Below are 25458 nucleotides of genomic sequence, written 5' to 3'. Positions count from 1 at the left end.
CTCAGCAGTGGCCACAAGACTGGAAAAGGTCAGTTTTCGTTCCAATCCCAAAGAAAGGCAATGTCAAATAATGCTCAAACTACCGCACAATTGCACTCATCTCACATGCTAGTAAAGTAATGCTCAAAAATCTCCAAGCCAGGCTTCAGCAATACGTGAACCGTGAACTTCCAGATGTTTAAGCTGGTTTTAGAAAAGGCAGAGGAACCAGAGATCAGATTGCCAATATCTGCTGGATCATCAAAAAAGCAAGAGAGTTCCAGAAAAACATCTATTTCTGCTTTATTGACTATGACAAAGCCTGACTGTGTGGATCACAATAAGCTGTGGAAAATTCTGAAAGAGATGGGAATACCAGACCATCTGACCTGTCTCTTGAGAAACTTGTATGCAGGTCAGGAAGCAACAGTTAGAACTGGACATGGAACAACAGACTGGTTCCAAATAGGAAAAGAAGTACATCAAGGCTGTATATTGTCACCCTGCTTATTTAACTTATATGCAGAGTACATCATGAGAAATGCTGGGCTGGAAGAAACACAAGCTGGAATCAAGATTGCCGGGAGAAATATCAATAACCTCAGATATGCAGATGACACCACCCTTATGGCAGAAAGTGAAGAAGAACTAAAGAGCCTCTTGATGAGAATGAGAGGAGAGTGAAAAAGTTGGCTTAAAGCTCAACGTTCAGAAAACTAAGATCATGGCATCTGGTCCCATCACTTCATGGGAAATAGATGGGGAAACAGTGGAAACAGTGTCAGACTTTATTTTTTTGGGCTCCAAAATCACTGCTGATGGTGATTGCAGCCATGAAATTAAAAGACGCTTACTCCTTGGAAGGAAGGTTATGACCAACCTAGATAGCATATTTAAAAGCAGAGACATTACTTTGCCAACAAAAGTCCGTCTAGTCAAGGCTATGGTTTTTCCAGTGGTCACGTATGGATGTGAAAGTTGGACGGTTAAGAAAGCTGAGCGCCGAAGAATTGATTCTTTTGAACTGTGGTGTTGGAGAAGACTCTTGAGAGTCCCTTGGGCTGCAAGGAGATCCAATCAATCCATCCTAAAGGAGATCAATCCTGGGTGTTCATTGGAAGGACTGATGTTGAAGCTGAAACTCCAATACTTTGGCCACCTCATGCGAAGAGTTGACTCATTGGAAAAGACCCTAATGCTCGGTAGGATTGGGGGCAGGAGGAGAAGAGGACGACAGAGGATGAGATGGTTGGATGGCATTACTGACTTGATGGACATGGGTTTGGGTAGACTTCAGGAGTTGGTGATGGACAGAGAGGCCTGGCGTGCTGCAATTCATGGGGCGTAAAGAGTCGAACACGATTGAGCGACTGGACTGAACGGAACTGAACTGAAGTCTGTTTCCCCCTGTCTTGTGAAAGTTCTGAAATCAGATCCCACCAGCCCGCTAGTAATGTTTACCTGGTTACCAACATATTGCAAAGTCTTAAGCTTCTATTTGATTTAGACAAAGAGGAGGACTGTAAATTGGATGTAATTCAGATTATCCTCTTTGTTTTTTTTGTTTTAGGACAAACACAAGCACTTTCATATCAATTGGAAATCAGAAAGAGAAAGTATTGTAGGTTCTTTCATATAATCTTTGATAACTTGTGTCAGAAGAACAAATTAGAAATTGAGTATAATTGAAAAAATTTCATTTTGTAAATGAGGCGTTTTTAGTAAAGAGGCAATTGTTAACCTATGTATTATTCAGGGAATTACCCCCCAAACTCTGGAAAGTTTATTAAGTTATAGCCCAACCATCTTGGATGAAATAGGTTTCCAGATATTGCTTGAAGAACCAGGTTGAAATAGGAGAGCAGGTTGCAATATAATAGGTTATAGGGTCAAAATGCTAGTATCATTAGGAAAATCCCTAAATATAACTCAGTGCTTTGTTATGATACTTGAATTTATGGCACCATTTCAAGGAGTCATAGACTTGGCTATCATGGAACAGTAGAGGGAGTGAAGAGATAGTGAAAAGGCACAGCTTTCTGCTTTTCCTTCACATGATAACTTCATGGATGTGTCTTTAAGTCTCTTAATCACAGTGAATATTAAATGTAAAGGAAAAAAAATAAAATTCCAGTAAGTGATTGTGAGATCTAGGAGGAGAAAAGAAGAACCCAACATATAAAGTACATTGAAACAGTATGTAGAATCAAACTGTATTTTTGAAAAAATATACCTTAATATTTATTCTGATAAATCCCATGTTTGAAAAATAACCTGGCACCTTTTAAAAGTCATATTCTGTTGTCTAGGTTGTTATTAGTAGGACACAGTGTCATCTGCAGTGTTGTGTTAATGGCAAAAGGAAGATAGGGACATTGAAAAACAAAAAAGTACTGTATAATAAAAGAATAAAAAGAGCAGATTTATATCAAAATGTAGTAGCATCTGTGAGGTTGCATGTAGGTTTCTAGTAGATATGAATGACTTCTGTGGACATAAACATGCTGCTTATTCATTCCATGCTTCATTCCTCTTTTGGCATGTAGTGGTTTCCATTAGTCAGTAAGCATTTAGTTTATTGTGAAGATTTTCACATTATGGTATCTTGTTGAGAGAATAGGAAAATATTATGTGCTATTCAAATAAGATAAATGCTGTCTTTTTTTTATAAGTGCCTCTAAAGTTGCTGAATAAGTCTATATATTTTCCCACAGTTTTGAAAGTGTTTTCTAAATTGCCATTAAACAAAGTCATGAATAGTGACTATCTCCCTCCATAGTACAATTTCCATCAGTCTCTGATGAAAGTTTAAGACACATTTCTTGCTACAACAGGATATGCTACTTAAAAGACTTCAATTGTATAAAATAGTCTAAATTATGATAAGGTGAATTAGATTTTACAACAGGAGATTTAAGTTCTTGAAAAGTGAATCACATTTTGGGGCTGTATCCACATCTCTTTAATGTGAATCTGCAAAGTGGAGGTTAAGTCGTAATATGATTTAGTGAGTGGTCACATCTCAATGAGCAATGGCATTTGTCCACATTAACATTTTTTTTTTTCCTGTTCCAGCTCTGTTATCTCTTGCACCCACTTCTCCACCTCACACTTTGCTGTCTGTCATGCAGGTGTTGAGAAATGCTTCCTTATGAGCTGTTCTGGTTGCCTGGTACTTAGGTTTCCTGGTTGCTTGAGGAGCAGGAAGGCAGCAGATTTGACTCTTGATGGGAAGGAGGTCCTTTATGTTTTCCATCATCTGTGAGTCTATCACTCAGTTCTGCATAAAGTGAGAGAAGTAGAAACTAGTGGAATTAGTGTGTTAGCCATCAGTCAACCAGTTTGCTTTTGATAGAAAGATGAGTAAATCATTTTCTTTCTGAATCTTCTCTTCTCCTCCTTTTCTCTTTTTGCCAGGGCATTGAATCCTCACTCAACTAGCCACATTGTTTTTAGAGTTACTTTTGCCTCTCAGTCCTCTTTCTGTTCTGTTCTTTGTCTTCTTTCTTTGTTCACTAGTGCCCTACTCCAGCCTCTCATTGTCTCTTGCCTGGGCTATTATCATATTTTCCTAAATGGATTCTCTGCTTTCATTTCCCCAGTATGATCCTGCCAGCGCTGATAATATTATTCCTTGCCAGAAAACTTTGGTGACTTCTTGCTGCGTGCAGAAATTGCGTCCCAGCTTCTTAGCATGGTTTTCAAAGCTTCCTATAAACCCATTATAACTGTTTTTCTTTTTTTTTTCTGGCTTGTAATGTGTTTCTAATAACCTCTACACTTCCATCAGACACTAATCCAGCCCTGGTTTTCCTTGTTTTATCTCCTCTTCCCTATCTCCGTTTGTGAAAATCTTAGATATTTTTCAAGTCCCAACTCAATGTCACTTTGTTTTTTGAGTTCCCCAATTAGGAAATAACCTGTCTCCACCTCTACTCTAAAATATTATTATTTTAAAATCTGTTCGGCTTTTTTCAGAGTAGATGTTACATCTAGATGTGCTGGTGTCATCTCTCCTACCTCTGTGTGGGACATTGGAAAAATCTCAGTCTTCTGGTTAGGTTGATTTAGATTCTGATCTCAACTTTGCCAGTTACTGTGGGTTTATTTGTTTTTCACAGAGAACCTAAACTCACTCATCATCTTTTCTCATCCTCAAGGTATCTTAAAATAGCTTGCTCTTAGGATCATGAGGGTTAAATAATTTGACTTCTGTAAAGCGCATATTGCCTTTGCATAGCAAGTATTCAATCATATGCATTCATTTTGTTTTTCTTTCCTTTTAGAAATGTATGATTTTCATATTTGATCATGCTTGGCATTCAGGTGGCTTTTGAAAGGGATTTACTTCTATTTGTCCAATTATTACTATCAAGTCAGATCAATAAAATTTCATTTAAGCTTCCTGTGCAGAATACCTCAGAGTAGGTGCTGTCATGGATACAAAAATGTATATATCATTATCATTGTCCTATAGGAGTTTATAGCCTATACATGTGGAACCAAGGCATAAGTAAAAGCTAAATAACTTTGTACATTTTTAAATAGTAAATCCATCTGAACACAAATGAAAACCCAATGAGTTGCCTTGTGTTTAAAAGGGTCTACTTACCAGAATAGGATTTAGGTATGAGTGGTGGATCTAGGAAGTGTGAGGTGTCAATCCAGGAGGTATGGTAGGAAGTGGAGAAGAGCCCTTGGGGTGTCCCTGGAGGGGTGCTGAACTGAAGACAAAGGCCCTTCCAGTGTGATTCACTGCAAGGAAGAGTTATCACACACTGCTCTTTAATCATTCCTTTCTCTGGTCCATTTGGAAATACAAAGTGTTATAATATCCTGCAAGCATAAGAAAGCAAGGAGAGGGAAGGAAAGATTTAGTTAAATGTAGAACTTGAGAACCTGGCCTCAACTGTACAGTCCATGGAATTCTTCAGGCCAGAATACTGGAGTGGGTAACCTTTCTCTTCTCCAAGGGATCTTCCCAACACAGGGATAAAACCCAGGTCTCCCACAATGCAGGTGGATTCTTTACCATCTGAGCCACCAGGGAAGCCCAAGAATACTGGAGTGGGTAGCTATCCTTTTTCCAGGGGATCTTCCCAACCCAGGAATCGAACTGGGGTTTTCTGCATTGCAGGTGTATTCTTTACCAGCTGAGCTATCAGGGAAGCCTGAACCTAGCTCTATGGTTGTAAATTTGCCTAGGTAAAATAGGGAGTTGATTTTGAGGCAGATCTATTTAGTATAGGAAAAGTTATGATTTTCATGGTCATCAAAGGCTAATTTGTTTTTCATCTTTATTAGTTTAGTGCTTTTAGTCAGGGCTGTAATTTACTATCTCTGTCAAATTCATTTTCCAGAGACACAGATGTGGAGACAGCATTAGGAGTACAAGCTCTTTATTGAGGGGAGGGAGTATAGTACCTGTATCAGAGAAAGGCACTAGCAGTAAAGAACCCGCCTGCCAATGCAGGAGACGTAAGAGACACAGGTTCAATCCCTGGGTCTGAAAGATCCCCTGGAGGAAGGCGTGGCAATCCACTCCAGTATTCTTGCCTGGAGCATCAGATGAACAGAGGAACCTGGTGGGCTGCCATCCATAGGATCACAAAGAGTCCGACACAACTGAAGCAACTTAGCACAGCACAATAGAAAGATAAAAGGAGGGGAAGCGGGTTTGGATAAGGAAAGCTTTCAGAGTGGGATGTTGCAATGACACCTATGAAAGAAAAGGAGACAGGAAGATTGAGCAGGGAGAGCTCAGACTGAGATACAGTTCTGACAAAATCTCAGCCAATTAGGGAGCACCAGAGCTTAATGGGTCCCATTTGAAGAGTCACCAGTTGAGTAAAAATGGCCACACAGCTTTCCCGCCATGATCATTCTTTAGTAGGAGCTGCCAGGGGAGAGTGTGGCTTTGGCTCACATGCTGTGCTGGTTCCTAGTGGCGCTGCCTCTGAAGGTTGTCAGATTATTGCACTTCTCACAGGTGAAAGACCAGTTCTTTCTTAATGAGGTTGTGTCTCCATGGCTACTACACTACCTTTTTAATAATAAAATATTAAAATTGAAAGTCCTTGAAAGCATTAGTGTAGATTAGATGTTTTTTGAGGGGGAGGGGACAGCCGAAAAATTCACTAAAACAATAAAATGTTTTGTAGAAGCTGAATTTAATGAGTGTTGGATGACTTGCATTATTTGGGTACATCATATTATTTTTCATCTGTTAAATGTGTATAGTGATACATCTTCCCTGCCTGTCTCACGAAGTTGTAAGAGAACAAAACAAAACTGAATAACATACAGGGGAATCCTCATTAAGGCTATTAGCTGATTTTTCAGCAAAAACTCTGTAGGCCAGAAGGGAATGGAAGGATGTGTTAAAAGTGATGAAAGGGAAAAACTAACCACCAAGATTACGCTACCCAGCAAGAATCTCATAGGAATATAATTGCTGTACAATACTATATTATCTTCTGCTGTACAATGAAGTGAATCAGCTATATGTATAAATATATCTCCTCCCTCTTAGACCTCCATCCCACCCTTTCTCCATCACACCCATCTAGGTCACCACAGAGCACCAAGCTGAGTGTCTTGTGTTTTTTAAAGGTTCCCACTAGCTTCTGTTTTCCACATGTCAATCCTATTTCTCAGTTCATCCCACTATCCCCTTCCTTGTCTGCCTTGTGCTCACATGTCTGTTCTCTACATCTGTGTCTCTATTCCTACCCTGGAAATAGTTTCATCAGCACTGTTTTTGTAGATTCCACATGTATGTGTTAATATAAGATACTTGTTTATCTCTTTCCGACTTACTCCACTCTGTATGACAAACTCTGGGTCCGTGCATGTCTCTACATATGACCCTTTATTGTTTCTTTTGGTGGCTGAGTAATGCTCCATTGTATATATGTACCACATCTTTATCCATTCATCTTTAGATGGATATTTAGATTGCTTCTGTGTCCTAGCTATTGTAAATAGTGCTGCTGTGAACACTGGGGTACATGTGTCCTTTTGAATTATGGTTTTCTCAAGGTATATGCCCAGTAGTGGGATTGCTGGGTCATGTGGTAGTTCTATTTTTAGTTTTTAAGGAACCTCCATACTGTTCTCTGCAGTGACTGTATCAATCTACATTTCCACCAGCAGTGCAAGAGGATTCCCTTTTCTCCACACCCTGTCCAGCATTTTATTGTTTGTAGATTTTTTGATGATGGCCATTCTGACCAGTGTGAGGTGATACCTCATTGTAGTTTTGACTGGTATTTTTCTATTAATTGGGCTTCCCTTGTGGCTCAGCTGGTAAAGAATCCGCCTGCAATGCGGGTGACCTGGGTTCGATCCCTAGGTTGGGAAGATCCCCTGGAGAAGGGAAAGGCTACCCACTCCAGTACTCTGTCCTGGAGAATTCCATGGACTGTATAGATTTTGTACATTTTGTATAGAATTTATAAATTCCATGGCCTGTAGATTTTTTGATGATGGCCATTCGGAGAAGGCAATGGCACCCCACTCCAGTACTCTTGCCTGGAAAATCCCATGGATGGAGGAGCCTGGTAGGCTACAGTCCATGGGGTCGCTAAGAGTCGGACACGACTGAGCGACTTCACTTTCACTTTTCCCTTTCATGCACTGGAGAAGGAAATGGCAACCCACTCCAGTATTCTTGCCTGGAGAATCCCAGGGAAGGCGGAGCCTGGTGGGCTTCCGTCTATGGGGTCGCACAGAGTCGGACACAACTGAAGCGACTTAGCAGCAGCAGCAGCAGCATTCTGACCAATTTGAGGTGATACCTCTTTGTAGTTTTCATTTGTATTTTTCTAATAATTAGTGATGTTGAGCATCTTTTCATGTGCCTCTGCCATCTGTGTGTCTTCTTTGAAGAGATGCCTATGTAGATTTTAGGCCCATTTTTTGCTTGGGTTGTTTGGTATTTTATGTTAATCTCAGTGTGCTTGCTGTATGCTGAGTTCCTTCAGTTGTCCCCAACTCTTTGCAACCCCATGGACTGTGGCCCGCCAGGCTCCTCTGTCCATGGGATTCTCCAGGCAAGAATACTGGAGTGGGTTTCCATGCCCTCCTTCAAGGGATCTTCCCAACCCAGAGTTCAAGCCCACGTCTCTTAAAAGTCTCCTGCATTGGCAGGTGGCTTCTTTACCACTTGTGCCACCTGGGAAGCTTTTATGTATTGAGCTCCATGAGTTGTTTGTATATTTTGGAGATTAATCCTTTGTCCATTGCTTCATTTGCAAATATTTTCTCCCATTCTAAAGTTTGTGGTTTCTTCTTGTTTAGGTTTCCTTTGCTGTGCAAAATCCTCTACGTTTTATTAGGTCCCATTTGTTTATTTTTGTTTTTATTAGGAGGTGGGTCAAAAAAGATCTTGCTGTAGTTTATGTCAGAGTGTTTTTCCTATGTTTTCCTCTAAGAATTATATAATGTCTGGTCTTATGCTTAAGTCTTTAATGCATTTTCAGTTTATTTTTGTGTATGGTGTTTGGTGATGTTCTAATTTCATTTTTTTTTTTTACATGTAACTGTCCATTTTTCACAGAACCACTTACTGAAGAGGCTGTCTTTTCTCTATTGTACATTTTTGCCTCCTTTGTCATAGATTAGGTGACTGTAGGTGCCTGGGTTTATCTCTGGACTTTTTATCCTGTGCCATTAGTCTACATTTCTGTTTTTGGGCCAGTACCATACTGTCTTGATTACTGTAGCTTTGTACTATAGTTTGAAATCGGGGCGCCTGATTCCTCTGCCTCTGTTTTTCTTTTTCAAGATTGCTTTGGCTATTTGGTGTCTTTTGTGTTTCCATAAAAACTGTAAAAATTTTTCTTCTAATTCTGTGAAGAATGCCTTTAGTAATTTAATAGGGATTGCATTGAATCTATAGATTGCTTTGAGTAATACATTCATTTTGACAGTGTTGATTCTTCCAATCCGAGAACATGGTATGTTTGTCCATCTGTTTGTGTCATCTTTGATTTCTTTCATTAGTGCTTTATAGTTTTCTTGAGTATAGTCCTTTTGCTTCCTTAGGTAGGTTTATTCCTAAATATTTTATTCTTTTTGTTGCAGTGGTGAATGGAATTGTTTCCTTAACTTCTCTTTCTGATCTTCCATTGTTATTGTATAGGAATGCAAGACATTTCTGTGCATTACTTTTGTATCCTGCAACTTGACTAAATTGATTGATTAGTTCTAGTAGTTTTCTGGTGGCATCTTTAGGATTGTCTATGTACAGTATCATGTCATCTGCAAATAGTGACAGTTTTATTTTTAATTTTCCAATTTATATTCCTTTTATTTCTGTTTCTTCTCTGATTGCCATGACTAGGACTCCTAAAACTATGTTGAATATGAGTGGCAAGAGTGAACATCCTTGTCTTATTCCTGATCCTAGTGGAAATGCTTTCAGTTATTCACCATTGAGAATGATGTTTACTGTGGGTTTGTCATATAGGGCCTTTATTATGTTGAGGTAGATTCCCTCTGTGCCCACTTTCTGGAGAGTTTTTACCATAAATGTGTGTTGAATTTTGTCAGAAGTTTTTCCTGCATCTGTTGAGAAGATCATTTTTTTATTCTCCAATTTGTTAATATGGTGTTAATATTGTTTTGTGTATATTGAAGAATCCTTGCATTCCTGGGATAGATTCCACTTGATCACGGTGTATGATCCTTTTAATGTGCTCTTGGATTCTGTCTGCTAATATTTTGTTGAGGATTTTTGTGTCTATATTCATCAGTGATACTGGTCTGTAATTTTCTTTTTTTGTGATATCTTTGTCTGATTTTGGTGTCTGGCTAATGGTGGCCTCACAGAATGAATTTGAGAGTGTTCCTCCCTCTGTAATTTTTTGGAAGAGTTTGAGAAGGATTGGTGTTAGCTCTTAAAATGTTTGATAGAATTTACCTGTGAAGCCATCTGGTCCTGGACTGTTGTTTGTTAGAACACTTTTAACTATAGTTTCAATTTCATTACTTGTGATTGGTCTCTTCACATTTTCTAATTCTTCCTGGTTTAGTCTTGAAAAGTTGTACCTTTCCATTAATTTGTCTGTTTCTTCCGGGTTGTCCATTTTATTGGCATATAGTTGTTTGTAGTAGTCTCTTATGATCCTTTGTATTTCTGCAATGTCAGTTGTAATTTCTTTTTCATTTCTAATTTTATTGATTTGAGTCCTCTCCCTTTTTTTCTTGATAGTTTGGCTAAAGCTTATCAATTTTGTTTATCTTCTGTAAGGACCAACTTTTAGTTTTATTGATCTTTGCTCATGTTTTCTTCATTTCTGTTTATTTCTGCTCTGATCATTATGATTTCTTCTACTGACTTTGGGTTTTGTCTATTCGTCTTTTTCTGGTTGCTTTAGGTGTAAGGCTAGATTGTTTATTTGAGATGTTTCTTGAAATGAGATTGAATTGCTATAAACTTCTCTTTTATAACTGCTTTTGCTGCATCCCATAGGTTTGGGTCATTGTGTTTTTGTTGTCATTTTTTTCAATGTAGTTTTTTTATTTCCTCTTTAATTTCTTCAGTGATCTCTTGGTTATTTAATGGCGCATTTTTTTTTGCCATGTGTTTGTGATTTTTTTACAGGTTTTTTTTTTCCTGTAATTGATTTCTAATCTCATAGCATTATGGAAAAGATGCTTGATGCGATTTCAGTTTTCTTAAACTTTCTAAGGCTTGATTTGTGACCCAGTATGTGATCTCTGCTTGAGAACGTTCTGTGTGCACTGGAGAAAAAAGTGTATTCTGCTGCTTTCGGGTGGAATGTCCTATAAATATTAGTTAAATCTATCTAGTCTATTGTGTCATTTAAAGCTTGTGTTTTCTTTTTTGTTTTTTCTTTCTGGATGATCTGTCCATGTATTTTCTGTCCACTAATGTAAGTGAGGTGTTCAAGTCCCCCACTATTAATGTGTTGTTGTCAATTTCCCCTTTTATAGCTGTCAGCATTTGCCTTATGTATTAAGGTGCTCCTATGTTTGGTGCATAAATATTTATAATTGTTGTATCTTCTTGGACTGATCCCTTGATCATTATGTGGTGTCATTCCTTATCTCTAGTAACAGTCTTTACTTTGTCAAGTCTTTTTTATCTGGTACAAGTATTGCTACTCCAGCTTTCTTCTGATTTCCATTTGCATGGTATATCTATTTCTGTCCCCTCACTTTCAGGTTGTATGTGTCCCTAGATCTGAAGTGGGTCTCTTGTATATATACAGGACTTGTTTTTGTATCCATTCAGCCAGTTTATGTGTTTTGGTTGGAGCATTCAGTTCATTTACATTTAAGGTAATTGTCAATACATATGTTCCTATAGCCATTTTCTTAATTGTTTTGGGTTTGTTTTTGAGGGTCTTTTTCTTCTGTGTGTTTCTCTCCTAGAGAAGATCAAATTTGTTGTAAAGCTGGTTTGGTGATACTGAATTCTCTCAGCTTTTTCTCATCTGTAAAGCTTTTGATATCTCTGTTGAACTGAATGAGATCCTTTCCATTTGCTATCAATATCTACATTCTCAGGATGTCTGCTTTGCAAAGAGAAGTCTATTTAGTTCTCAGATAAAGATAAAAATGCATCGTAAATAGTGAAAGCAAGCAACCAGTTATACATCTGATTCTGAAGTGCAGTTACTTTGGGCAGTTACTCCTGAAGCCATGTTGAGAAATGGCATCTGTGAGTGAGAGACAAAACTGAAATACCATGTTTTCATACAATCTAGCAAGCTATGTTCTCCAGCAAATGAAGGAAACTGTGTTGTTTATATTTTGAAGTTCAGAATATCTTCTACTTAGGCTGTCCTGAAACCAGCAACTTCAATTAAAATTTAATTTTCTTTTAATTGGTATCTTTTAAAATTCCAGTTGTATTATAATATTAATACTCTATTGTCTTAAAGCTGAACATTGTGAAATGTTGCCTTATTCCCCAAATTTTAAAGAAATACATGTGAAACAACCCATTTTAAAAGTTGAAGCTGCTTTCTTTTCCAGTGGTTTAGAGGGGAGAGGATCATGGTACCATGTAGGTGGAAAGTTTAATATTCTGACTGTGCATGCATGCTGTCGCTTCAGTTGTATATGACTCTTAGCACCCCTATGGACTGTAGCCTGCCAGGCACCTCTGTCTATGGGATTTTCCAGGCAAGAACACTGGAGTGGGTTGCCATTCCCTTCTCCAGGGGATCTCCCCAACACAGGGATTGAACCCAGGTCTTCTGCATTGCAGACTCTTTACCATTTTATATATGTTAGAATAAACGTCTAATCATAACACTTCCCTACTCAGTGTATGCTCTATCTGTAAAACTACTTCTCCCCTCTCTTCTTTCTCTCTCCAAAAGTAACATTAGGAAAATTCACTTGAATTGCTATCTGACTTTTCAACAATCTATATTCTGTTTGGATACCCTGCTTAGATTCTGACTGACTTTCAAAGATAACAGTGATGATATGGATTGGTCTGAAAGACCAAAAGTACTGCATTGATGTTCCATTCTTAAATACAGACAACATGATGCTGGGTTGTTTTTTTAAAAATTTTGACAGTCATTATCCCTTATAGTCTGTTCACTGTTTTTATGCTTCCTTCACTGGAGATTCCTGTAATATTAGCTTACTATTTTTAGATTGTTCTCATCTCCCCTCCCTGTTGAAATAGTTTTATGTCACAGGGAGGGGTTACTAAGAAAAAAAGGCTGATCCTCATAAGCTGTATGAATATAGATAAAAAGACATTGTGGTTTATGACATCTACATGTCCACCTGGAGGGAAGGGAATTTAAGAGCAGAATAAAAAGACTGAAAATCTAAGTCAACTCAGAAACAAGATATGCCTATGTTGAAGTAAGGATTTAAGTTAGAAAGTTCATTGTTATGGCCCCCAGTTGTATATATTTTATCCGAAGGCACCATTTGGTTTAATAAAATACAGATCTGAGGTTCTCTTAACCTATCGGTTTCTTAAGACTTAATTATAAAGGTTAAATTTTCAAAGGACAAAAACATTATTCATTTGTCTGTTCACGTCTTCCAGGTTTATCTTGCAGATTATGGACTTTCCTACAGATATTGTCCCAATGGGAACCACAAACAGTATCAGGAAAATCCTAGAAAAGGCCATAATGGGACAATAGAGTTTACCAGCTTGGATGCCCACAAGGGAGTAGGTAGGTTTCTTTGTTTTATTTCAGATTAATTGGAACAAAGTCTTAAGGCTCCATGAAATGACCTTTTTGCCTGGTCAGTTTGAAGAATGAGAACACTGGTGAGATTTTTATCAAAAGTAGTGAATTCCTGTATGTCAACAAATATTCTTCTAACTGAGAGAAGAGATACAGTCTTTTGACAAGTGAAAAAAGAATAAAAGATGTCAGGTAAGCAAAATTTGATGCTCATTTGGAGCAGCCTAAAGTACTAGTTTGTTTACGTTAAACTTGAAAGGCAACAACTGAATTTTTATGCTTTAGGAACTCTTTTGGATTTGGTGCAGGTACATATGTGAAGAATGATTCCTGTTTTTCATTGTGCTCTTATCAGAGCTTTAGAAGATACCATCTCAACAATAAGGAAGTCTTTTCTGAAACTATGAAGTGTTAACTTGTGGAAATCTCTCCTAGTCACCTTTCATATATCTTACTTATTTAAACTCACTTTGATGGTATTGGAAACACATTTGCAGGTAAATTACATACATAGTACTTTTATTGGATATTGATTGTACTGCCTTGCATTCCAAGGCAGACTTAATTCAACAATTCCCTAATTAGTTAAAGTCATAACCTATGTCTTGTATTCATTTACCATTAATTAAACCTTAGCTGTTTATTACACTGCAGTCCAAATCCAATAGCCGACCCAGAAAGCCATGGAAAAGGAAGTAGGAGGTCAATATTGAAAATATATGGTGTGGAGTCCCCACTGATGGTTGCTTTGTTCACAATCAATATGGTCAATGCAACTGTACTTTCTTAGTTGCTCTGTCAGCAAGACAAAAAGTCAATTCTAATGTTATGCTAGTAAAAAAAAATGGTGACTATTGAAAAACTTTGGCTTTCAAAATTATATTATTCATAAACTTTGTTTACAAAAGTATTTTCAAATACACTAAACCACACAAATAATTTTTAAACAGCTTCGAATGGACCACATTTTCACTAAAAGGCAGTTTGACATTTGCACTTGTTAATGGCTGTTGAACTGTTACCCTAAACTGATACTTTCTAACGAGTTTTTGTTGGTGCAAACAACTGTATATTATTGCCTTTTCTATTAAAAGGACCATTGACCATGTAATGTAGAGGGTCTTGATCATTTTCGAGGGCAATTAAAACCCACTCTAGTTTAAGTATGTCAGTTGTATACCTTCTTCCTTCCAGGAAGAATCAAAGGTTAAATTTTGGGGGTTGGAAATTAGTTCATATAACTCCTGATCAGAGTAAAAGAAATCACTCCGTTTTTTTTTCAAAGATAGTTTGGTTAAAAAAGTAATGATTTCACTCAAAAATTTAATAATATTGTATTACTTTTCACCATTAACATTGTTAATGAATCACTGGGCATTTTAAAAAGATGTAAATGGGACATTGGCTTTAATTAAGGGCTTCCCTGGTGACTCAGACAGTAAAGAATCCACCTGCAGTGCAGGAGACCTGGGTTCAATCCCTGGGTTCTATCCCTGGGTTGGGAAGATCCTCTGGCGAAGGGAGTGGCAACCCTCTCCATTGTTCTTGCCTGGAGAACCCCATGGAGCCTGGTGGGCTACAGTCCATGGGGTCGCTGCAAAGATTCAGTCACAATTGAGCAATCAATTAAGCACAAGGAATGAAAAGTCAAATGTTCACTGATGGTGTTTTTTTTTTTTTAATTTAAAGTTCTCAGTGAATTTTGTTCCTCACTCTTGCAAGATGTATTAGTATGAAAGAATATTTAGAAACCTGAAAGTACTTTCTGATATAGTATAACTGGAAGTTCATCATACAGACTCTTAAGCATTGGTCCAGTTACATTATTGACGATGTTAACTTATGATTGGGCCACTAAGTTCAACCAGTAGCTCTAATACTGATGTGATTAGATGTTGACCATTATAAATATAACTGTGATTGTGGAATGGGAAAGTAGAGTTGTTGGATGTTGGTCTGATCACTGTTTGGACTGTGGTAATTCTGAAAGTCCTCCTCAGTTATTCCATCAGTTCAGTTCAGTTCAGTCGCTCAGTCGTGTCCGACTCTTTGCAACCCCATGAATTGCAGCACACCAGGCCTCTCTGTCCATCACCAACTCCCGGAGTCTACCCAAACCCATGTCCATCGAGTCGGTGATGCCATCCAACCATCTCATCCTCTGTCGTCCCCTTCTCCTCCCGCCCCCAATCCTACCCAGCATTAGGGTCTTTTCCAATGAGTCAACCCTTCGCATGAGGTGCCCAAAGTATTGGAGTTTCAGCTTCAACATCAGACCTTCCAATGAACACCCAGGATTCATCTCTTTTAGGATGGATTGATTGGATCTCCTTGCAGTCCAGGGGACTCTCAAGAGTCTTCTCCAACACCACAGTTCAAAAGCATCAATTCTTCGGTGCTCAGCTTTCTTCACCGTCCAACTCTCACATCCATACATGACCACTGGAAAAACCATAGCCTTGACTAGACGGACTTTTGTTGGCAAAGTAATGTCTCTGCTTTTAAATATGCTATCTAGGTTGGCCATAACCTTCCTTCCAAGGAGTAAGCGTCTTTTAATTTCATGGCTGCAATCACCATCAGCAGTGATTTTGGAGCCCCAAAAAATAAAGTCTGACACTGTTTCCACTGTTTCCCCATCTATTTCCCATGAAGTGATGGCACCAGATGCCATGATCTTAGTTTTCTGAACGTTGAGCTTTAAACCAACTTTTTCACTCTCCTCTTTCACCTTCAGCAAGAGGCTCTTTAGTTCTTCTTCACTTTCTGCCATAAGGGTGGTGTCATCCGCATATCTGAGGTTATTGATATTTCTTCCGGCAATCTTGATTCCAGCTTGTGTTTCTTCCAGCCCAGCGTTTCTCATGATGTACTCTGCATATAAGTTAAATAAGCAGGGTGACAATATACAGCCTTGACAGACTCCTTTTCCTATTTGGAACCAGTCTGTTGTTCCATGTCCATTTCTAACTGTTGCTTCCTGACCTGCATACAGGTTTCTCAAGAGACAGGTCAGATGGTCTGGTTATTCCATAGTTCAGGTAAATATTTTCATTATGCTACCTTCATGAAAGATTTGAACAATATTTTATTCTGTAGTGTATTTAAGTTTTTTGCTCCCTAAATAATAGTACATGTTGATGAGCTGGGTAGATTTCACCATGCTATGTCTTTTTAGAGAAGAATGAACTGAGAATACTAATAGAAAGATATTACCTCTTTGGGAAGGCTACTCAGGTTAGAGCCTCCACTACATATTTTTTGTATTGGCTGCAAAGTTATAAGCTGAAGTGAATATTCATTTTTACCACAGGTTTAAAAAGATTTCTATAAAAATTAGATTCCCTTAATGCATTAAAAATAGAGTGTACAGTAAAGTTCTCACCATATCTGTATTTACATATAGATATACATATATATGCATATGCCTTCGCATATATGCATACACACATATGTACGTCCACACATAGATGCATAGATGTGCATGTACACACGTTTGCTGAAATTTTAACATGCAGTTTAGTATGAAAACTGAAAGGTTTGGTATCCTCAAATGTTTGAATACTATTCATTCCTAATGTTTTAGATTTAATTTTCCAAAAGAAAACATTTCACTTTAGGATTTTATTAGAAATGAAGTAATCATTTAGTCCTATCTAGAAACTAGTATAAACAAGGCCATAAATCCTGTAGGTAAATGCAGAAGGTCAGGCTCATAAATATTAATGTGTTTACTTTCAGTATACATTATGTAGTTTAATCTCAGAAAAATCTTGTCTATACCAGTGCAGCTATGAGATCAAATAAATACTGAGACAGATAATGCAAGGGAAAACATAAAGAGCAAAACAAGTTATCACTAGGAAATAGAATCTCTAGTTGTCAGAGCATTTGTTATGTTTTAGGTTTATCTTGGCTTGATCAGGCCCTGGGAAATATCCAGCCTTCAATGTAAGACTGACTTATGGATTAGACACTTAACAAATATATTGCTAACCTGGTCAGACTGTCTGGTCTGTTACCTTTGTAGTGGTTATTCAGAAACTGAAGCTAATTCTCATGTTCCTGTGGATTATTAATAGTTGGGGTTTCATAATGAAGGAACTTGTATGAGGTACCAGTCATCAGTTTTACTTAAGCATTTTTAGTTCAACTGTGTAAAAGGAGGGTAGTTTGTATTATTGTAAGTAAAAATATGAATAGAGATATATAAAGGTGAATGAACAGACGGCTGAATGGATAGATAACTATTCTTGAGCTATTGTACATTTATATATCTGTATTTTTTCAAATTGCAATTATTCTTCCAAACTCAACTCTCTTATATGACCTAAATGTGTTTTGTCAGTGGCTGAAGTGCTTCATTTAGTGTAAAATTAGAGTAATACATGTTGGGCTTATCTCATCTATTATTAATCTTTTATTCATAAAAACCAACATGTATAAACATTGACATATTTTTGGGCTTGTTGCCTGATAATTAAAGAGAATTATATCTGTGTCAAATACACTATCTTAAAATTTGTTACATTCTTAGTAATGTTAAAAAGCAATATTGGGATCAATGTGTGGTATGGATTTTTGTAGATTTTTCTGCTCACTGAGGCATGCAGTCAATACCTAATTTCTCTAGAGATATACTGCATTTAACATATCGAGCTTTTTTAAATACTTCAGACCTGTGCACTGAGTGTATAATACCTGTTTTAATTCGACATCATTGATGACCATACAGTGTGATATCTAAATTGCATTTTAAATGTCCATTTGTTTATATGATACATTCGGTATCAAGGAAAGAACTACATTGCATACTTTTAAAATTTTTTGCCAATTGCTACAGTTTATGAAATCCAAGTCTTGTGTTATTTCCTGCATGGCTGCATTTCACTCTAATATAGTACTCCAACTTACAAAATATATGTGAGATAAACTGCGAGTGTGTTTTCATGCTACCAAACTTGGGGAAATGACATGGTTTATACAACATTTAACTTCCTAAAGCAATAATTCAAAAAAGGGAACCCATTTTTCAATTATAATATATTAAGGTAAACCTTCAAGTTACTATTGAATCTACTAGTAGTCAGAAAAACATACTGTTGATTTTTAAGTAAATTTCACTGCTATAAATACTCCTTGGTTGATGTATAAATAAATTTTAATGAACGCACTATTCCCTCTATGTGGCATAACCCAATTTTGACATTTAGACAAGACTTTCAAAGTCTTGGCATAGATCTTAAACTGTTTGGTTGGGTTAAGAATACACATTGGCCAAATGTAAGATACCTTTGCTCTGTTGAATAACTTCTCCTGAGATCACACAGTAGTGTTTCATCAAAAACTAAGGCTGAAGAAATGAGAGACCTGATTTTATTTATTTGAAATGTGACACATTGCATTCTACTTTCCTAATATCCTAATTGCAGTAAATTGGAGCCACCTTAAAGTTCCCTAGCTCTTTATACATCTGAATTGGAAAAACTAATAAATAACATAGGTTAAAAAATAAATAAAAAATAACATAGGTTACTAGTTAGAAAAACAAGAGTAACCTTTAAATTTGTTTCACAGATAGTCACGATTCACTTCTCAGGTGCGCATCTTATTCAGATGTTTTCTGCTTTCCTATTGTCATTTCTGAATATATAAACTAGTATTTTGAGCAATTAAACCCTGTTTGCTTAAGGCAGAAGTTTTCAGGTTCATTTTATTATTTCCTACAAAAACTTGTTTTTCCTCCTACTTTATAATGTTACTCTATATAAGAAAAAAACTGTTTTCTATACAGAAAACATGTTAGGCAAATAATCAGATCCATTTGGGGATTAACACTGATACTTTTCTTTTTCTCCCAATTCTTTCATTCCGTTTGGTGAATCTCACCCAGATAATTTTACTGCAGTTTATCTTTATAGTAAGGACCAGTTCTCCAGTGTGATTTCTTTGTTGTTTCTGTTCCAGCTTGGAAGAACCATTTAACACTTTATAAATTAATGTTTTAATTAGACAGTCTTTTTCATCAGAATGAAGTAGTTTTAAACGATTAGTTTCATGAAAGTTGGTTGCATGAAAAATTTTGTTAGTGCTGCAGCTTAGACCTCAGGATCTGCTGTTTATTTCTTCCTTGCCAGTACACCTGTCTTTGGTCAGTATATCTTTTGGTGTTTTAAGTTAAAATGCCTGCTTCAAATACTTCCCTAACTGTAGAAGCGGTATATGTAATGTTGTCTAAATGGTGTTAAAACTAACAAGGGGGGCAAAGTAATTGGCAGATTTGAGTGTTGGCTTTGAATTCTGAATGCTTTGGATTTCAGTGCAGAGCTCTGTGAATTTTTGCTCTGTTATACCGAGCAAGTTGTTTAACCTCTCTGAGACTCTATTTTCTTATTTGTCAATAGGGTTAATGACACTTACTTCACGTTATTGTTAGGATGATTAAATAAGATAATATAAAAGCAGTTAGAGTGTCTGGCACAGTAGCAGCTTCATAAATCACATGGATTGTTTTTATTTTAATTAGGTGTTCTAGTGTCAGCTGTTTCTGGTATCTGCTTTCTAGGGAAATAGAATTCAAGTCCCACTCCACCTGTGCATTTTTTGGGGGTGGATTTCTCTTGGCAATAATCATTTAGAAATGTTGAGCAACTGGGAACACCACCATATTAAAAAGCAAAGTAAAAATTGGATGCTAAATTACATTTAGAAAGTGACATGAGAATGTAGAAGAAAAATATTAATAACTAAATTTTCCTATATTTACAAGCAGTAATACCATAAGTAAAAGTAAGACTTTACAAATAGGAAATATATATGAAAATATGCTGTTAATGATTATATTAATTATCAAGTGCACCTGATAAACTTTATTTATTATAATAAATTATACAGAAATACAAATTATAAAGAAATAAAATAATCCATAACATATGTTTCAGCTTTCAAATTAAAAAATATTTTCATAGTTAGATACTGTCTTCTTCAGCTGTGATCAACTCTTGTTTTTTAATTTTCAGCATTTTGTTGTCAGATATACAGGAAATAACAGAATAATACAGTAAATATCCAAATGTTCGATTCCTAGATTCAACAGATATTATATTATTTATCTTTTGCTTAAAGTACATCTACATTAAATTTAGATATATGACAAATTTACTGTGTTAATTACATACCCACTCATATGTGCTAATATTGTCATCCAAAATATTTTAATTAATTTAACCAGTGTTAAAATTGCTCTTCTGTATGTAGTAGATGGAGAGATGACATAGTCATTGGTACAGTCTTAGAGTTTAGATTCTCAAATAAACACATCACATTTTGCAGTTTGTTTCCCTGAGAGGGAGTTTCAGGGAGAGGTGTGTGCTTGGAAGCATTTTTAATCCTTTCATCTCGCTGTTCAATGGTGGGAAAGAGTTACTGTAGAATTTTTTCTTTAACATTACGTGTATGTCTGTAGAACTTAGTGGAAACAGTGATAAAACATTTACCTTTTAGTGGAAACAGTGATAAAACATTTACCTAACCATAGTTATTAATGTATATATGTAGTAAAAGTAAATAAAAGTTTGAAAAATGTGATGCCATAGTTTAATTAGGTAAGACTGAACTATACTAGTGAAGTAAAGTTAATTCTCAAAGGGCTATTTCAAATGAAGACCAGTTTATGAAAGATTGGCTTCAGGAATCTAAATGACTTGTCATTACTTACAGCTTCATATCAATTAATCCCTCAGTTGGAGGGTTGGGGGCAGTGACTAAAAATGTTCGTTCTATTTTAATTCTGGTTGTTTTTCCTCAGAGGGTCTCTTGTGTGTAGCCTATATTGTCCAAACAGGTGCCAGAATATAATTTTTTGAAAATTAGAGGATGTGAATTTTTTTAAGTGGTAGTCATCAGGAATTGCCATAATGGAAAAGGAACTTGTGAACACATCTGTACAAATGGAACCATTCCATTATTAATGGGAGATTTATTACTGAAGAAATCACTACAAAACAGCATGGTAGAGATTGTGTTTTTATTTTAATAGGGGAGCCAAGTCTTGCATTAGGACATTGTTGAAGCTGTGCAGAAAGGAAATGATACCCATGGGACTGTCGCATTCTACTCGATTGAAGGGCCTTTAATAATCCAGTACTCTAATAGCAGTTAAGATAGAGTACGTGTGAGAGCTAATCTTGTCTTCTGCTTTTATAATAATTTATGTATGGTGACCAAAAGTAGTTATGGTGTGCTAGCAACATTGTTCTTAGTAGACAGCTTTTAAAGTTAAAAACTAAGTTTACTGAGTGACTTTTCAGAGTATCTTTAATGAAAGATAATAAAACAGGATACCTGTTTACAGCAGGTTTAGCAACCATGAATTACACTTAGGAGATTTTATATCCCTACATAGGTGAACATTCAAGTCATGGTAGAAATCTAAGCCAACCTATTATTTTATAACAATTTGGAATGGTTATAAAAATGAGTTTATTTTGTGGGATTTTGTTAATGTTTTGATCATTATTTCAGTAATATTTTTTACATTTTGACATTTTACTAGATTTCATTGTCCTTCTTTTGAAATCAGCTACTTAAAAAAAAAACATAAAATTATCATGAAGTTTGTCATTTAGTAATTTTATATAAATGATATTTACAGTGGCCTCAAAGTATTATTTTACTGTATTTTTTAATGAAAAGCCAGCGTATATTAAATTCTGGAAGCCTCTATTTTGCTTTAAAATCTACTTCCCACCACCTCCACCTTCATGCTTCATGCACTCTATTGCTTTGCCTTCTTTTTTTTCAGGATATTTGACCAGAATATCACCATAGCACTGCTTATATCTAAAATAATATTTGTAAAATTCTAGATCTGTGTACCCACAAAACAGAAGGCATATTTTTCCTGTACTGTCATTTAATTGAAAAGTCTTAAAAAAGACCTGTTTTTTAATACTGCACACTAGATGGCAGTTTTGTCATATTCTTCCAGTTTCAAAGGCTACTAGTACGAGTGGAACAGGAAAGGCCATCAATGTTTAGTCTGCACTCGAAGGGTCTCTGCATGACCAATGCAGACCCCATGGACTTCCTGGAACATATGTTAGCAATTTAGCTGCAGACATTTATTTCTTTGTTTTACTGCTTGGCTCTTTGAGAAAGTGTTGGTGCCAGGTTATGGGTTGTCTGGATCATGTCAGAGGCCATGGAGATCAAGTTCATGTGACAGGCCAGACTAAGGAAGGATGAAGTTGGAGGAGGTGAGGAAACTGACCCTTACTTTCAACAGCAACAAGTCACTGCCTGTCTGTGGACTGGAGCCAAATGCCTGGGCGTTTAAGCTTTTCTCCAGCTGAACAAACAAAACACATCGCCCATTTCGCTTTTTCATATTTCATCAGTGGTAGTTCATTCAGTGATTTCTCTATTTCTCAAAACTTGCTTATCCCTCATCTTTCTCTCTTAATGCTTATTCCTATAGCCCTGTCCAGACGAAGTGACCTTGAAATCCTCGGCTACTGCCTGCTGCGGTGGTTGTGTGGGAGACTGCCCTGGGAATGGAGCCTGCAGGACCCTGTAGCTGTCCAGGCTGCGAAAACAAAGTACATATTTTCAAGTATTCCATCATTTACAGCACCAGGGCTGAAAGGATACACTAAAGCAAGTTAATATCCCAGAAAAGACTGCCATTCAACTAACATGATAGCCAAAGCAAATTTCTTAAATTTGAAAAATATTTTTAAAAAACCAAACAGCTTACAGACATACACTCTGTTAAGCAAACACCTATGAAATCACATGTATTGAGTTGTACTGCAAAATATAAAGTGAAATATTTGTTACTTCACAGGGTGTTTTCCAAAGCTTAGATTCTAGGTGGTGGTATTTTCAAGGAAGAATATTTTCAAATTATCATTGTACAAGTATATGGAGTTAGTGTGAGCTTGGTAGCTTGGTGTGATTGATATTAACTGTGCAAAGCAACAGTGTGAAGTGGGATAAACAGGACTTATTGTTTCAAGTGAGAGGAACATACTTCTTTTTAATCCTGTGTTTTGAGAGGGAGGATGTTCTTTTTCTTAAGGAAGAAACAAACAAAATTTGTATATGAGATGTTTATCCAAGAGATCATTTTGCAGCCACATGAACATTTTTAATATTCCACATTCAATTTTTTATCACCTAAACTCTATTAGCATGAGAATTAGGTTAGACTAAGAGCAGAGTGGATTACTATTTTACTGTTTTTCTCACTGATCAGGCCTAAGAAAAAGTCAATTGCTTATAACACAGCATAGTCAGTTTTTCATTATGTACCAAGATATTCTCAACAGTAGTTAGGTACAGATATAATATCATGATTGGAAGAAGCTGCTGTATTTTAAATAAGACAAGTCACCACAGAAGTTTACGGAAGGGGTAACTAATCCATAGAAATCAGTCTTTCAAATTCAGTGTGACATCAGTTCTTAACAGAGAATGAAGCTAACCTGCAGATAGAGAGTAGTACAGATTACATTTGTAAATACTGACATATATTGTAATATATATCTCTCTACTTCAGTCTTGATCATTCTGGTCCCTTACCCCAACTAACACGTTTTTATGTTAGCATTAGAACAATCTCATCATTTAATTACTGCAGTGACTGATGTGTCCATCTAACCCTCATGTAACTAATACTCTTCAATATATGAGTCAGAGTCAAAGCATAGTAATGGGCACATGTAAGCACTCTTGGTTTCCAGTTTCCCACTTCAATTTATCTAATTTAAATAAAATGCTTTATTTAAAAAAACTAGCATATTAATTCTGATGATAATATATATATGTTTTTCTTTTCACAAGACTTATAGATATTCACAGACTTACAAATATTTGTTTTGGTCTTTTATCAATATGCATATATAGATGTGTTCATTGTAGATCTCTTTAATGAATATGCCTGCATGTATATATTTGAAGGTAATAGGGTATCATATAAATAATAAAACATAATGCTAATAAACATAATCCCTATTTATATTTTTAATCCCTTGCATGTGTTAATATATTTATTTTGGCCTATTAATAGCATAAACCTATTGACCAATAAAGCTAGTATTGTATTATGAAATTTATAATTAAGACATATATATGTATGTTAATAAGATATATATATCCATTATGATATAGATATGTTCAAATTTCTTATGTAGTACATAATCATAATTTATTCAACTTGCTGAGAAGGCATAGCACTGAATTTCCCAATAAGAGCAAGCTTTCATATTCAACCATATTACTGTATCTCCCTTACATCCTTTATGTTCCTGACATCAGGTAATATTAGATCAGTACATTTACTGTTGCAATTGTGCCTATGCCTGAGTTTGTGAATCATTCATATCAGTAGTTTTAGTTGAGTGTTTATATATTTGTGGCTGAAGCAGCTTTAGAGATTTGTACTTGTTCAGTCTAAAACACTGGAAAGTCTTAGAATAATGGGGTTTTGGGGGGCTATTTCTTGTTTATCTGTTTAATCTTGTGCTTCGTTGGTCAGTTCTGTGTTCAACTCTTTGTGACCCCGCAAAGACTGTAGCCCGCCAGGCTCCTGTGTCCATGGGGATTCTCCAGGCAAGAATACTGGAGAGGGTTGCTGTGCCCTCCTCCAGGGGATCTTCCGAACCCAGAGATCCAACGCAGGTCTCCCACATTGCAGATGGATTCTTTACCATCTGAGCCACCAGGGATAGCATAGCATAAAACAACTGTCCAGTGGAGAACAATATAAAAAGGAAATAATTTACTTCTTCCCAGTGGTAAATACCTGAGGAGAAATATCTTGAAAATCCAGGTAAAATTTTTCCACATATCTTTTTCTTGAGGTTTTTATAGAAAAACCACGTATCCCTACTTCTACATTTGCATATACAGACCTTGTATTAAAGAATTTATACTGTAATTCTATGTTTAGTTTCTAGGTGATTGATATAAAATTGATCAGTGAGATTTGAGGGATCTCCCCTGTCCACTTATCCTCTTATCCTTTATAGGTGGGTAGGAAAAAAAAGTATGGAAAGTCACACTATTAGTGACCCATCAACAAGTTTTGTTTTCTGATCAAAACAACATTTCACAGGATTGCAAACAAATTCACTGTGCCTTCCTCTCCTTTGTTTCAGTCTGTTGGATGAGCTCCCTGAGTCGGTGCTTCAGTGGGCTCCTTCGGGAAGTAAGTCAAATGATAACATCTACCTCCCCCTGCAGGATTTCCAGGTCACTGCATGTGTCACTCTTGTCA

The 25458-nt window shown here is 36.4% G+C and overlaps 1 protein-coding gene across 10 annotated transcripts in view; it reads left to right on the top strand.

The window, feature by feature from the left end:
- The window catches only part of VRK2 (VRK serine/threonine kinase 2), a 95295-nt gene that overhangs the window by 54017 nt on the left and 15820 nt on the right, over positions 1–25458 (top strand). For 7 of the 10 annotated variants that reach the window (XM_081589450.1, XM_081589456.1, XM_081589446.1 and 4 more), the window contains exons 8-10: positions 13031–13163; positions 22657–22777; positions 25340–25389. In XM_081589450.1, coding sequence (XP_081445576.1) covers positions 13031–13163; positions 22657–22777; positions 25340–25389 — 304 coding nt within the window. Of the gene's footprint in view, positions 1–13030; positions 13164–22656; positions 22778–25339; positions 25394–25458 lie in introns of all 10 variants that reach the window. The other 3 variants (XM_081589453.1, XM_081589451.1, XM_081589449.1) reach the window with 2 other exon arrangements.

Source organism: Giraffa tippelskirchi, chromosome 4, assembly GCF_054371585.1.
Source record: "Giraffa tippelskirchi isolate mGirTip1 chromosome 4, T2T-mGirTip1v1.2.pri, whole genome shotgun sequence".
NCBI classification, from domain to species: domain Eukaryota; kingdom Metazoa; phylum Chordata; class Mammalia; order Artiodactyla; family Giraffidae; genus Giraffa; species Giraffa tippelskirchi.
Note: the sequence above shows the minus strand (reverse complement) of the source record. Positions and strands in the feature narration are given on the sequence as shown.